The sequence below is a fragment of the Hemiscyllium ocellatum genome, chromosome 25 (genome assembly GCF_020745735.1).
Source record: "Hemiscyllium ocellatum isolate sHemOce1 chromosome 25, sHemOce1.pat.X.cur, whole genome shotgun sequence".
In the NCBI taxonomy this organism is placed as follows: Eukaryota; Metazoa; Chordata; class Chondrichthyes; order Orectolobiformes; family Hemiscylliidae; genus Hemiscyllium; species Hemiscyllium ocellatum.
The window spans coordinates 971,617-987,595 of NC_083425.1; the positions used below are offsets into that span (position 1 = coordinate 971,617).

General features: G+C 50.6%; 1 protein-coding gene across 1 annotated transcript in view; it reads right to left on the minus strand.

Annotated features, from left to right (window-relative positions):
- LOC132827933 (rab11 family-interacting protein 4B-like) overlaps positions 1-15,141 on the minus strand; it is a 174,373-nt gene extending 159,232 nt beyond the window's left edge. The window contains exon 1 of the mRNA XM_060844778.1: positions 14,872-15,141. Within this exon, the coding sequence (XP_060700761.1) occupies positions 14,872-15,141 (270 nt within the window). The remainder of the gene's footprint in view (positions 1-14,871) is intronic.
- Between the last annotated feature and the right edge of the window lie 838 nt (positions 15,142-15,979).

Below are 15,979 nucleotides of genomic sequence, written 5' to 3' on the forward strand. Positions count from 1 at the left end.
GGATCAGGGTACTCTGTCCCCAATAACAGACAGTATTTGGGTACTCTGGCCTCAATAACAGACAGGGTCTGGGCACACTGTCCCCAATAACAGACAGGATCTGGGTACACTGTCCCCAATAACAGACAGGATCTGGGCACACTGTCCCCATGAACAGGCAGGATCTGGGTACACTGTCCCCAATAACAGACAGGATCTGGGTACACTGTCGCCAATAACAGACAGGATCAGGCTGCACTGTCCCCAATAACAGGCAGGATCTGGGTACACTGACCCCAATAACAGACAGGATCAGGGTACACTGTCTCCAATAACAGACAGGATCTGGGTACACTGTCCCCAATAACAGACAGGATCTGGGTACACTGTCCCCAATAACAGACAGGATCTGGGTACACTAACCCCAATAACAGACAGGATCTGGGTACACTGTCCCCAATAGCAGACAGGATCAGGGTACACTGTCCCCAATAACAGACAGGATCTGGGTACACTGTCTCCAGTAACAGACAGGATCATGGTACTCTGTCGCCAATAACAGACAGGATCAGGCTGCACTGTCCCCAATAACAGGCAGGATCTGGGTACACTGACCCCAATAACAGACAGGATCATGGTACACTGTCCCCAATAACAGACAGGATCTGGGTACACTGTCGCCAATAACAGACAGGATCAGGCTGCACTGTCCCCAATAACAGGCAGGATCTGGGTACACTGACCCCAATAACAGACAGGATCAGGGTACACTGTCTCCAATAACAGACAGGATCTGGGTACACTGTCCCCAATAACAGACAGGATCTGGGTACACTGTTCCCAATAACAGACAGGATCTGGGCACACGGTCCCCATTAACAGGCAGGATGTGGGTACACTGTCCCCAATAACAGACAGGATCTGGGGACACTGTCCCCAATAACAGACAGGATCAGGGTACACTGTCCCCAATAACAGACAGGATCTGGGTACACTGTCCGCAATTACAGACAGCATCTGGGTACACTGTCCCCAATAACAGACAGTATCTGGGTACACTGTCCCCAATAACAGACAGGATCTGGGTACACGCCCCAATAACAGACAGCATCTGGGTACACTGTCCCCAATAACAGACAGTATCTGGGGACACTGTCCCCAATAACAGACAGGATCAGTGTACTCTGTCCCCAATAACAGACAGGATCTGGGTACACTGTCCCCAATAACAGACAGGATCTGGGTAAACTGGCCCGAATAACAGACAGGATCTGGGCACACACTGTCCCCAATAACAGACAGGATCATGGTACACTGTCCGCAATAACAGACAGGATCTGGGAACACTGTCGCCAATAACAGACAGGATCAGGCTGCACTGTCCCCAATAACAGGCAGGATCTGGGTACACTGACCCCAATAACAGACAGGATCAGGGTACACTGACCCCAATAACAGACAGGATCAGGGTACACTGTCTCCAATAACAGACAGGATCTGGGTACACTGTCCCCAATAACAGACAGGATCAGGGTACACTGTCCCCAATAACAGACAGGATCTGGGTACACTGTCCGCAATTACAGACAGGATCATGGTACACTGTCCCCAGTAACAGACAGTATCTGGGTACACTGTCCCCAATAACAGACAGGATCAGGGTACTCTGTCCCCAATAACAGACAGTATCTGGGTACTCTGTCCCCAATAACAGACAGGGTCTGGGCACACTGTCCCCAATAACAGACAGGATCTGGGTAAACTGTCCCGAATAACAGACAGGATCTGGGTACACTGTCCCCATTAACAGGAAGGATCTGGGTATACTGTCCCCATTAACAGACAGGATCAGGGTACACTGTCCCCAATAACAGACAGGATCTGGGTACACTGTCCCCAATTACAGACAGGATCAGGGTACACTGTCCCCAATAACAGACAGGATCTGGGTACACTGTCCCCAGTAACAGACAGGATCTGGGTACACTGTCCCCAATAACAGACAGGATCAGGGTACACTTTCCCCAATAACAGACAGGATCAGGGTACTCTGTCCCCAATAACAGACAGGATCTGGGTACTCTGTCCCCAATAACAGACAGGATCTGGGTACACTGTCCCCACTAACAGACAGGATCTGGGTACTCTGTCCCCAATAACAGGCAGGACCTGGGTACACTGTCCCCAATAACAGACAGGATCTGGGTACACTGTCCCCAATAACAGACAGGATCAGGGTACACTGTCCCCAATAACAGACAGGATCAGGGTACTCTGTCCCCAATAACAGACAGGATCTGGGTACTCTGTCCCCAATAACAGACAGGGTCTGGGCACACTGTCCCCAATAACAGACCGGATCATGGTACACTGTCCCCAATAACAGACAGGATCTGGGCACACTGTCCCCATTAACAGGCAGGATCGGGGTACACTGACCCCAATAACAGACAGGATCTGGGGACACTGTCCCCAATAACAGACAGGATCAGGGTACTCTGTCCCCAATAACAGACAGGATCTGGGTACACTGTCCCCAATAACAGACAGGATCATGGTACACTGTCCCCAGTAACAGACAGGATCTGGGTACACTGTGCCCAATAACATACAGGATCAGGGTACTCTGTCCCCAATAACAGACAGTATTTGGGTACTCTGGCCTCAATAACAGACAGGGTCTGGGCACACTGTCCCCAATAACAGACAGGATCTGGGTACACTGTCCCCAATAACAGACAGGATCTGGGCACACTGTCCCCATGAACAGGCAGGATCTGGGTACACTGTCCCCAATAACAGACAGGATCTGGGTACACTGTCGCCAATAACAGACAGGATCAGGCTGCACTGTCCCCAATAACAGGCAGGATCTGGGTACACTGACCCCAATAACAGACAGGATCAGGGTACACTGTCTCCAATAACAGACAGGATCTGGGTACACTGTCCCCAATAACAGACAGGATCTGGGTACACTGTCCCCAATAACAGACAGGATCTGGGTACACTAACCCCAATAACAGACAGGATCTGGGTACACTGTCCCCAATAGCAGACAGGATCAGGGTACACTGTCCCCAATAACAGACAGGATCTGGGTACACTGTCTCCAGTAACAGACAGGATCATGGTACTCTGTCGCCAATAACAGACAGGATCAGGCTGCACTGTCCCCAATAACAGGCAGGATCTGGGTACACTGACCCCAATAACAGACAGGATCATGGTACACTGTCCCCAATAACAGACAGGATCTGGGTACACTGTCGCCAATAACAGACAGGATCAGGCTGCACTGTCCCCAATAACAGGCAGGATCTGGGTACACTGACCCCAATAACAGACAGGATCAGGGTACACTGTCTCCAATAACAGACAGGATCTGGGTACACTGTCCCCAATAACAGACAGGATCTGGGTACACTGTTCCCAATAACAGACAGGATCTGGGCACACGGTCCCCATTAACAGGCAGGATGTGGGTACACTGTCCCCAATAACAGACAGGATCTGGGGACACTGTCCCCAATAACAGACAGGATCAGGGTACACTGTCCCCAATAACAGACAGGATCTGGGTACACTGTCCGCAATTACAGACAGGATCATGGTACACTGTCCCCAGTAACAGACAGTATCTGGGTACACTGTCCCCAATAACAGACAGGATCAGGGTACTCTGTCCCCAATAACAGACAGTATCTGGGTACTCTGTCCCCAATAACAGACAGGGTCTGGGCACACTGTCCCCAATAACAGACAGGATCTGGGTAAACTGTCCCCAATAACAGACAGGATCTGGGTACACTGTCCCCATTAACAGGAAGGATCTGGGTATACTGTCCCCATTAACAGACAGGATCAGGGTACACTGTCCGCAATAACAGACAGGATCTGGGTACACTGTCCCCAATTACAGACAGGATCAGGGTACACTGTCCCCAATAACAGACAGGATCTGGGTACACTGTCCCCAGTAACAGACAGGATCTGGGTACACTGTCCCCAATAACAGACAGGATCAGGGTACACTTTCCCCAATAACAGACAGGATCAGGGTACTCTGTCCCCAATAACAGACAGGATCTGGGTACTCTGTCCCCAATAACAGACAGGATCTGGGTACACTGTCCCCACTAACAGACAGGATCTGGGTACTCTGTCCCCAATAACAGGCAGGACCTGGGTACACTGTCCCCAATAACAGACAGGATCTGGGTACACTGTCCCCAATAACAGACAGGATCAGGGTACACTTTCCCCAATAACAGACAGGATCAGGGTACTCTGTCCCCAATAACAGACAGGATCTGGGTACTCTGTCCCCAATAACAGACAGGGTCTGGGCACACTGTCCCCAATAACAGACCGGATCATGGTACACTGTCCCCAATAACAGACAGGATCTGGGCACACTGTCCCCATTAACAGGCAGGATCTGGGTACACTGACCCCAATAACAGACAGGATCTGGGGACACTGTCCCCAATAACAGACAGGATCAGGGTACTCTGTCCCCAATAACAGACAGGATCTGGGTACACTGTCCCCAATAACAGACAGGATCATGGTACACTGTCCCCAGTAACAGACAGGATCTGGGTACACTGTCCCCAATAACATACAGGATCAGGGTACTCTGTCCCCAATAACAGACAGTATTTGGGTACTCTGGCCTCAATAACAGACAGGGTCTGGGCACACTGTCCCCAATAACAGACAGGATCAGGGCACACTGTCCCCATTAACAGGCAGGATCTGGGTACACTGTACCCAATAACAGACAGGATCTGGGTACACTGTCGCCAATAACAGACAGGATCAGGCTGCACTGTCCCCAATAACAGGCAGGATCTGGGTACACTGACCCCAATAACAGACAGGATCAGGGTACACTGTCTCCAATAACAGACAGGATCTGGGTACACTGTCCCCAATAACAGACTGGATCTGGGTACACTGTCCCCAATAACAGACAGGATCTGGGTACACTAACCCCAATAACAGACAGGATCTGGGTACACTGTCCCCAATAGCAGACAGGATCAGGGTACACTGTCCCCAGTAACAGACAGGATCATGGTACTCTGTCGCCAATAACAGACAGGATCAGGCTGCACTGTCCCCAATAACAGGCAGGATCTGGGTACACTGACCCCAATAACAGTCAGGATCAGGGTACACTGACCCCAATAACAGACAGGATCAGGGTACACTGTCTCCAATAACAGACAGGATCTGGGTACACTGTCCCCAATAACAGACAGGATCTGGGTACACTGTTCCCAATAACAGACAGGATCTGGGCACACGGTCCCCATTAACAGGCAGGATGTGGGTACACTGTCCCCAATAACAGACAGGATCAGGGTACACTGTCCCCAATAACAGACAGGATCTGGGTACACTGTCCGCAATTACAGACAGGATCATGGTACACTGTCCCCAATAACAGACAGGATCTGGGCACACTGTCCCCAATAACAGACAGGATCTGGGTACAATGACCCCAATAACAGACAGGATCTAGGTACACTGTCCCCAATAACAGACAGGATCTGGGTACACTGTCCCCAGTAACAGACAGGATCATGGTACTCTGTCCCCAATAACAGACAGTATCTGGGTACTCTGTCCCCAATAACAGACAGGATCTGGGTACACTGTCCCCAATAACAGACAGGATCTGGGTACACTGTCCCCAATAACAGGCAGGACCTGGGCACACTGTCCCCAATAACAGACAGGATCAGGGTACACTGTCCCCAATAACAGACAGGATCAGGGTACACTGACCCCAATAACAGACAGGATCTGGGTACACTGCCCCGAATAACAGACAGGATCAGGGTACACTGTCCCCAATAACAGACAGGATCTGGGTACTCTGTCCCCAATAACAGACAGGATCAGGGTACACTGTCCCCAATAACAGACAGGATCTGGGTACACTGTCCCCAATAACAGACAGGACCTGGGTACACTGTCCCCAATAACAGACAGGATCTGGGTACACTGTCCCCAATAACAGACAGGATCAGAGTACACTGTCCCCAATAACAGACAGGATCAGGGTACTCTGTCCCCAATAACAGACAGTATTTGTGTACTCTGTCCCCAATAACAGACAGGGTCTGGGCACACTGTCCCCAATAACAGACCGGATCATGGTACACTGTCCCCAATAACAGACAGGATCTGGGTACACTGTCCCCAATAACAGACAGGATCTGGGTACACTGTTCCCAATAACAGAGAGGATCAGGGTACACTGTCCCCAATAACAGACAGGATCAGGGCACACTGTCCCCAATAACAGACAGGATCTGGGTAGACTGTCCCCAACAACAGACAGGATCAGGGTACACTGTCCCCAATAACAGGCAGGATCTGGGTACACTGTCCCGAATAACAGACAGGATCTGGGTACACTGTCCCCAATAACAGACAGGATCTGGGTAGACTGTCCCCAATATCAGACAGGATCAGGGTACACTGTCCCCAATAACAGTCAGGATCTGGGTACACTGTTCCCAATAACACACAGTATCTGGGTACACTGTCCCCAATAACAGACAGGATCAGGGTACACTGTCCCCAATAACAGACAGGATCAGGGTACACTGTCCCCAATAACAGTCAGGATCAGGGTACTCTGGCCCCAATAACAGACAGTATCTGTGTACACTGTCCCCATTAACAGACAGGGTCTGGGCACACTGTCCCCAATAACAGACAGGATCTGGGTACACTGTCCCGAATAACAGACAGGATCTGGGTACACTGTCCCCAATAACAGACAGGATCTGAGTACACTGTCCCCAATAACAGACAGGATCAGGGTACACTGTCCCCAATAACAGGCAGGATCTGGGTACACTGTCCCCAATAACAGACAGAATCTGGGTACACTGTTCCAATAACAGACAGGATCAGGGTACACTGTCCCCAATAACAGACAGGATCTGGGTACACTGTCCCAATAACATACAGGATCTGGGTACACTGACCACAATAACAGACAGGATCAGGGCACACTGTCCCCAATAACAGACAGGATCTGGGTAGACTGTCCCCAATAACAGACAGGATCTGGGTACACTGACCACAATAACAGACAGGATCAGGGCACACTGTCCCCAATAACAGACAGGATCTGGGTACACTGTCCCCAATAACAGACAGAATCTGGGTACACTGTTCCAATAACAGACAGGATCAGGGTACACTGTCCCCAATAACAGACAGGATCTGGGTACACTGTCCCCAATAACAGACAGGATCAGGGTACACTGTCCCCAATAACAGACAGGATCTGGGCACACTGTCCCCAGTAACAGACAGGATCTGGGTACACTGTCCCCAATAACAGACAGGATCAGGGTACACTGTCCCCAATAACAGACAGGATCAGGGCACACTCTCCCCAATAACAGACAGGATCAGGGTACACTGTCCCCAATAACAGACAGGATCTGGGTACACTGTCCCCAATAACAGACAGGATCAGGGCACACTGTCCCCAATAACAGACAGGATCAGGGTACACTGTCCCCAATAAGAGACAGGATCAGGGCACACTGTCCCCAATAACAGACAGGATCAGGGTACACTGTCCACAATAACAGACAGGATCTGGGTACACTGTCCCCAATAACAGATAGGATCAGGGTACACTCCCCAATAACAGACAAGATCTGGGCACACTGTCCCCAATAACAGACAGGATCAGGGTACACTCCCCAATAACAGACAGGATCTGGGTACACTGTCCCCAATAACAGATAGGATCACGGTACACTCCCCAATAACAGACAGGATCTGGGTACACTGTCCCCAATAACAGACAGGATCAGGGCACACTGTCCCCAATAACAGACAGGATCAGGGTACACTGACCCCAACAACAGACAGGATCAGGGTACACTGACCCCAATCACAGACAGGATCTGGGTACACTGTCCCCAATAACAGGCAGGATCTGGGTACACTGTCCCCAATAACAGACAGGATCTGGGTACACGCCCCAATAACAGACAGCATCAGGGTACACTGTCCCCAATAACATATAGGATCAGGGTACACTGTCCCCAATAACAGACAGGATCAGGGTACACTGTCCCCAATAACAGACAGGATCTGGGTACACAGTCCCCAATAACAGACAGGATCAGGGTACACTGTCCCCAATAACATACAGGATCAGTGTACGCTGTCCCCAATAACAGACAGCATCTGGGTACACTGTCCCCAATAACAGACAGTATCTGGGTACACTGTCCCCAATAACATACAGGATCAGGGTACACTGTCCCCAATAACAGACAGCATCTGGGTACACTGTCCCCAATCACATACAGGATCAGGGTACACTGTCCCCAATAACAGACAGGATCATGGTACACTGTCCCCAATAACATACAGGATCTGGGTACACTGTCCCCAATAACAGACAGGATCTGGGTACACTGTCCCCAATTACAGACAGGATCAGGGTACACTGTCCCCAATAACAGACAGTATCTGGGTACTCTGTCCCCAATAACAGACAGGATCAGGGTACACTGTCCCCAATAACATACAGGATCTGGATACACTGTCCCCAATAACAGGCAGGATCAGGGTACACTGTCCCCAATAACAAACAGGATCAGGGTACTCTGTCGCCAATAACAGACAGGATCAGGGTACACTGTCCCCAATAACATACAGGATCATGGTACACTGTACCCAATAACGGACAGTATCTGGGTACACGGTCCCCAATAACAGACAGGATCAGGGTTCACTGTCCCCAATAACAGACAGTATCTGGGTACACTGTCCCCAATAACAGACAGTATCTGGGTACACTGTCCCCAATAACATACAGGATCAGGGTACACTGTCCCCAATAACAGACAGTATCTGGGTACACTGTCCCCAATAACAGACAGCATCTGGGTACACTGTCCCCAGTAACAGACAGCATCTGGGTACACTGTCCCCAATAACAGACAGGATCTGGGTACACTGTCCCCAATAACAGACAGCATCTGGGTACACTGTCCCCAATAACAGACAGGATCAGGGTACACTGTCCCCAATAACAGACAGTATCAGGATACACTGACCCCAATAACAGACAGGATCTGGGCACACTGTCCCCAATAACAGACAGCATCTGGGTACACTGTCCCCAATAACAGACAGTATCTGGGTACACTGTCCCCAATAACAGACAGGATCTGGGTACACTGTTCCCAATAACAGAGAGGATCAGGGTACACTGTCCCCAATAACAGACAGGATCAGGGCACACTGTCCCCAATAACAGACAGGATCTGGGTAGACTGTCCCCAATAACAGACAGGATCAGGGTACACTGTCCCCAATAACAGGCAGGATCTGGGCACACTGTCCCCAATAACAGACAGCATCTGGGTACACTGTCCCCAATAACAGACAGGATCTGGGTAGACTGTCCCCAATAACAGACAGGATCAGGGTACACTGTCCCCAATAACAGACAGGATCTGGGTACACTGTTCCCAATAACACACAGGATCTGGGTACACTGTCCCTAATAACAGACAGGATCAGGGTACACTGTCCCCAATAACAGTCAGGATCAGGGTACTCTGTCCCCAATAACAGACAGTATCTGTGTACACTGTCCCCAATAACAGACAGGGTCTGGGCACACGGTCCCCAATAACAGGCAGGATCTGGGTACACTGTCCCCAATAACAGACAGGATCTGGGTACACTGTCCCCAATAACAGACAGGATCAGGGTACACTGTCCCCAATAACAGTCAGGATCAGGGTACTCTGTCCCCAATAACAGACAGTATCTGTGTACACTGTCCCCAATAACAGACAGGGTCTGGGCACACTGTCCCCAATAACAGGCAGGATCTGGGTACACTGTCCCCAATAACAGACAGGATCTGGGTACACTGTCCCGAATAACAGACAGGGTCTGGGCACACTGTCCCCAATAACAGACAGGATCTGAGTACACTGTCCCCAATAACAGACAGGATCAGGGTACACTGTCCCCAATAACAGGCAGGATCTGGGTACACTGTCCCCAATAACGGACAGAATCTGGGTACACTGTTCCAATAACAGACAGGATCAGGGTACACTGTCCCCAATAACAGACAGGATCTGGGTACACTGTCCCAATAACATACAGGATCTGGGTACACTGACCACAATAACAGACAGGATCAGGGCACACTGTCCCCAATAACAGACAGGATCTGGGTAGACTGTCCCCAATAACAGACAGGATCTGGGTACACTGACCACAATAACAGACAGGATCAGGGCACACTGTCCCCAATAACAGACAGGATCTGGGTACACTGTCCCCAATAACAGACAGAATCTGGGTCCACTGTTCCAATAACAGACAGGATCAGGGTACACTGTCCCCAATAACAGACAGGATCTGGGTACACTGTCCCCAATAACAGACAGGATCAGGGTACACTGTCCCCAATAACAGACAGGATCTGGGCACACTGTCCCCAGTAACAGACAGGATCTGGGTACACTGTCCCCAATAACAGACAGGATCAGGGTACACTGTCCCCAATAACAGACAGGATCAGGGCACACTGTCCCCAATAACAGACAGGATCTGGGTACACTGTCCCCAATAACAGACAGGATCAGGGCACACTGTCCCCAATAACAGACAGGATCAGGGTACACTGTCCCCAATAAGAGACAGGATTAGGGCACACTGTCCCCAATAACAGACAGGATCAGGGTACACTGTCCACAATAACAGACAGGATCTGGGTACACTGTCCCCAATAACAGATAGGATCAGGGTACACTCCCCAATAACAGACAAGATCTGGGTACACTGTCCCCAATAACAGACAGGATCAGGGCACACTGTCCCCAATAACAGACAGGATCAGAGTACACTGACCCCAATAACAGACAGGATCAGGGTATTCTGACCCCAATAACAGACAGGATCTGGGTACACTGTCCCCAATAACAGATAGGATCAGGGTACACTCCCCAATAACAGACAGGATCTGGGCACACTGTCCCCAATAACAGACAGGATCAGGGTACACTGACCCCAATCACAGACAGGATCTGGGTACACTGTCCCCAATAACAGACAGGATCAGGGTACACTGTTCCCAATAACATACAGGATCTGGATACACTGTCCCCAATAACAGACTGGATCAGGGTACGCTGTCCCCAATAACATACAGGATCTGGGTACACTGTACCCAATAACAGACAGTATCTGGGTACACTGTCCCCAATAACAGACAGGATCAGGGTTCACTGTCCCCAATAAAAGACAGTATCTGGGTACACTGTCCCCAATAACAGACAGTATCTGGGTACACTGTCCCCAATAACATACAGCATCAGGGTACACTGTCTCCAATAACAGACAGTATCTAGGTACACTGTCCCCAATAACAGACAGCATCTGGGTACACTGTCCCCAGTAACAGACAGCATCTGGGTACACTGTCCCCAATAACAGACAGGATCTGGGTACACTGTCCCCAATAACAGACAGCATCTGGGTACACTGTCCCCAATAACAGACAGGATCAGGGTACACTGTCCGCAATAACAGACAGGATTAGGATACACTGACCCCAATAACAGACAGGATCTGGGCACACTGTCCCCAATAACAGACAGCATCTGGGTACACTGTCCCCAATAACAGACAGTATCTGGGTACACTGTCCCCAATAACAGACAGGATCAGGGTACACTGTCCCCAATAACAGACAGGATCTGGGAACACTGTCCCCATTAACAGACAGTATCTGGGTAGACTGTCCCCAATAACAGACAGGATCTGGGTACACTGTCCCCAATAACAGACAGGATCTGGGTACTCTGTCCCCAATAACAGGCAGGATCAAGGTACACTGTCCCCAATAACAGACAGGATCTGGGTACTCTGTCCCCAATAACAGACAGTATCTGGGTACTCTGTCCCCAATAACAGACAGGATCTGGGTACTCTGTCCCCAATAAGAGACAGGATCAGGGTACACTCCCCAATAACAGACAGGATCTGGGTACACTGTCCCCAATAACAGATAGGATCAGGGTACACTCCCCAATAACAGACAGTATCTGGGTACTCTGTCCCCAATAACAGACAGGATCTGGGTACTCTGTCCCCAATAAGAGACAGGATCAGGGTACACTCCCCAATAACAGACAGGATCTGGGTACACTGTCCCCAATAACAGATAGGATCAGGGTACACTCCCCAATAACAGACAGGATCTGGGTACTCTGTCCCCAATAAGAGACAGGATCAGGGTACACTCCCCAATAACAGACAGGATCAGGGTACTCTGACCCCAATAACAGACAGGATCAGGGTAGTCTGACCCCAATGACAGACAGGATCAGGGCACACTGTCCCCAATAACAGGCAGGATCAGGGCACACTGTCCCCAATAACAGACAGGATCTGGGTACACTGTCCCCAATAACAGACAGGATCAGGGTACACTCCCCAATAACAGACAGGATCTGGGCACACTGTCCCCAATAACAGGCAGGATCTGGGTACACTGTCCCCAATAACAGACAGGATCTGGGTACACGCCCCAATAACAGACAGGATTTGGGTACTCTGTCCCCAATAACATACAGGATCAGGGTACACTGTCCCCAATAACAGACAGGATCAGGGTACACTGTCCCCAATAACAGGCAGGATCTGGGTACACAGTCCCCAATAACAGACAGGATCACGGTACACTGTCCCCAATAACATACAGGATCAGGGTACACTGTCCCCAATAACAGACAGCATCTGGGTACACTGTCCCCAATAGCAGACAGTATCTGGGTACACTGTCCCCAATAACAGACAGGATCAGGGTACACTGTCCCCAATAACAGACAGTATCTGGGTACTCTGTCCCCAATAACAGACAGGATCAGGGTACACTGTCCCCAATAACATATAGGATCTGGATACACTGTCCCCAATAACAGGCAGGATCAGGGTACACTGTCCCCAATAACAGACAGTATCTGGGTACACTGTCCCCAATAACAGACAGGATCAGGGTTCACTGTCCCCAATAACAGACAGTATCTGGGCACACTGTCCCCAATAACAGACAGTATCTGGGTACACTGTCCCCAATAACATACAGGATCAGGGTACACTGTCCCCAATAACAGACAGTATCCGGGTACACTGTCCCCAATAACAGACAGCATCTGGGTACACTGTCCCCAATAACAGACAGGATCAGGGCACACTGTCCCCAATAACAGGCAGGATCAGGGCACACTGTCCCCAATAACAGACAGGATCTGGGTACACTGTCCCCAATAACAGACAGGATCAGGGTACACTCCCCAATAACAGACAGGATCTGGGCACACTGTCCCCAATAACAGGCAGGATCTGGGTACACTGTCCCCAATAACAGACAGGATCTGGGTACACGCCCCAATAACAGACAGGATTTGGGTACTCTGTCCCCAATAACATACAGGATCAGGGTACACTGTCCCCAATAACAGACAGGATCAGGGTACACTGTCCCCAATAACAGGCAGGATCTGGGTACACAGTCCCCAATAACAGACAGGATCACGGTACACTGTCCCCAATAACATACAGGATCAGGGTACACTGTCCCCAATAACAGACAGCATCTGGGTACACTGTCCCCAATAGCAGACAGTATCTGGGTACACTGTCCCCAATAACAGACAGGATCAGGGTACACTGTCCCCAATAACAGACAGTATCTGGGTACTCTGTCCCCAATAACAGACAGGATCAGGGTACACTGTCCCCAATAACATATAGGATCTGGATACACTGTCCCCAATAACAGGCAGGATCAGGGTACACTGTCCCCAATAACAGACAGTATCTGGGTACACTGTCCCCAATAACAGACAGGATCAGGGTTCACTGTCCCCAATAACAGACAGTATCTGGGCACACTGTCCCCAATAACAGACAGTATCTGGGTACACTGTCCCCAATAACATACAGGATCAGGGTACACTGTCCCCAATAACAGACAGTATCCGGGTACACTGTCCCCAATAACAGACAGCATCTGGGTACACTGTCCCCAATAACAGACAGGATCTGGGTACACTGTCCCCAATAACAGACAGCATCTGGGTACACTGTCCCCAATAACAGACAGGATCAGGGTACACTGTCCCCAATAACAGACAGGATCAGGATACACTGACCCCAATAACAGACAGGATCTGGGCACACTGTCCCCAATAACAGACAGCATCTGGGTACACTGTCCCCAATAACAGACAGTATCTGGGTACACTGTCCCCAATAACAGACAGGATCTGGGTACACTGTCCCCATTAACAGACAGTATCTGGGTAGACTGTCCCCAATAACATACAGGATCTGGGTACACTGTCCCCAATAACAGACAGGATCTGGGCACACTGTCCCCAATAACAGACAGGATCTGGGTACTCTGTCCCCAATAACAGGCAGGATCTGGGTACACTGTCCCCAATAACAGACAGGATCAGGGTACACTGACCCCAATAACAGACAGGTTCAGGGTATTCTGACCCCAATGACAGACAGGATCTGGGTACACTGCCTCCAATAACAGACAGGATCAGGGTACACTGACCCCAATAACAGGCAGGATCTGGGTACACGCCCCAATAACAGACAGGATCAGGGTACACTGTCCCCAATAACAGACAATATCTGGGTACACTGTCCCCAATAACAGACGAGGCCGACACACCCCGTGCCCATTAAGCGGGTGTGAGCCCCATGTCCCCGGGAACAAAGAGGGTCCCTACACCGACCCCGATCCCGGTCCCGGTCCCGATCCCGGTCCCGGAGCCGGGCGCTCACCTCCTGCCCGTCCATGAACTGCAGCCCGATGTGGATGAAGGTGTCCACCCGGATAAAGCCCGGGCTGTCGGCGGACACTGCATCAAAAACCTCCCGCAGTTTGTCAACGGCCTGAGCCGGCGATTCCCGGCCGCAGCGACCCGCTCCATCCCCGGCTCCAGCCCCGGCTCCAGCCCCGGCTCCAGCCCCGGGTCGGTCCCCGGCTCCGGCTCCAGCCCCGTCCATCGCCGGCGGCTTCTGCAGCGACTGGGAGCGATCCCGGAGCAACATCAGCACCACAGCAATGACATCACCGTCACAGGGACCCCCCACACACACCCCCACACACACCCCCACACCCACCCACACACTCACACACCCCCCCCAACACACACTCACACTCACACACTCACACACACACACACTCACACACACACACACTCACCCACACACACCCCCACACTCACACTCACACACACCCACACTCACACCCACACACTCACCCACACACTCACACACACACTCACACACACACACACTCACCCACACACACCCCCACACTCACACTCACACACACCCACACTCACACCCACACACTCACCCACACACTCACACACACACACCCCCACACTCACACTCACACACACCCACACACTCACCCACACACTCACACTCACACACCCCCACACTCACACACACACACCCCCACACTCACACTCACACACACCCACACACTCACCCACACACTCACACTCACACCCCCCCACACTCACACTCACACACACTCACACACACACACACCCACACTCACACTCACACCCCCCCCACACACACACACACTCACACTCACACACACACACACACACACACACACTCACACACACTCACCCACACACACACTCACACACACACACTCACACATACACACACACACACACAACATACACAAAGACCCTGGGTAATAAACTGCTAACAACAATATACACTGAGACCCGGGGAAATAACCAGATAACAATAATATACACCGAGACCCTGGGTAATAACCAGCTAACAACAATATACACTGAGACCCTGGGTAATAACCCGCTAACAACAATATACACTGAGACCCTGGGTAATAACCAGCTAA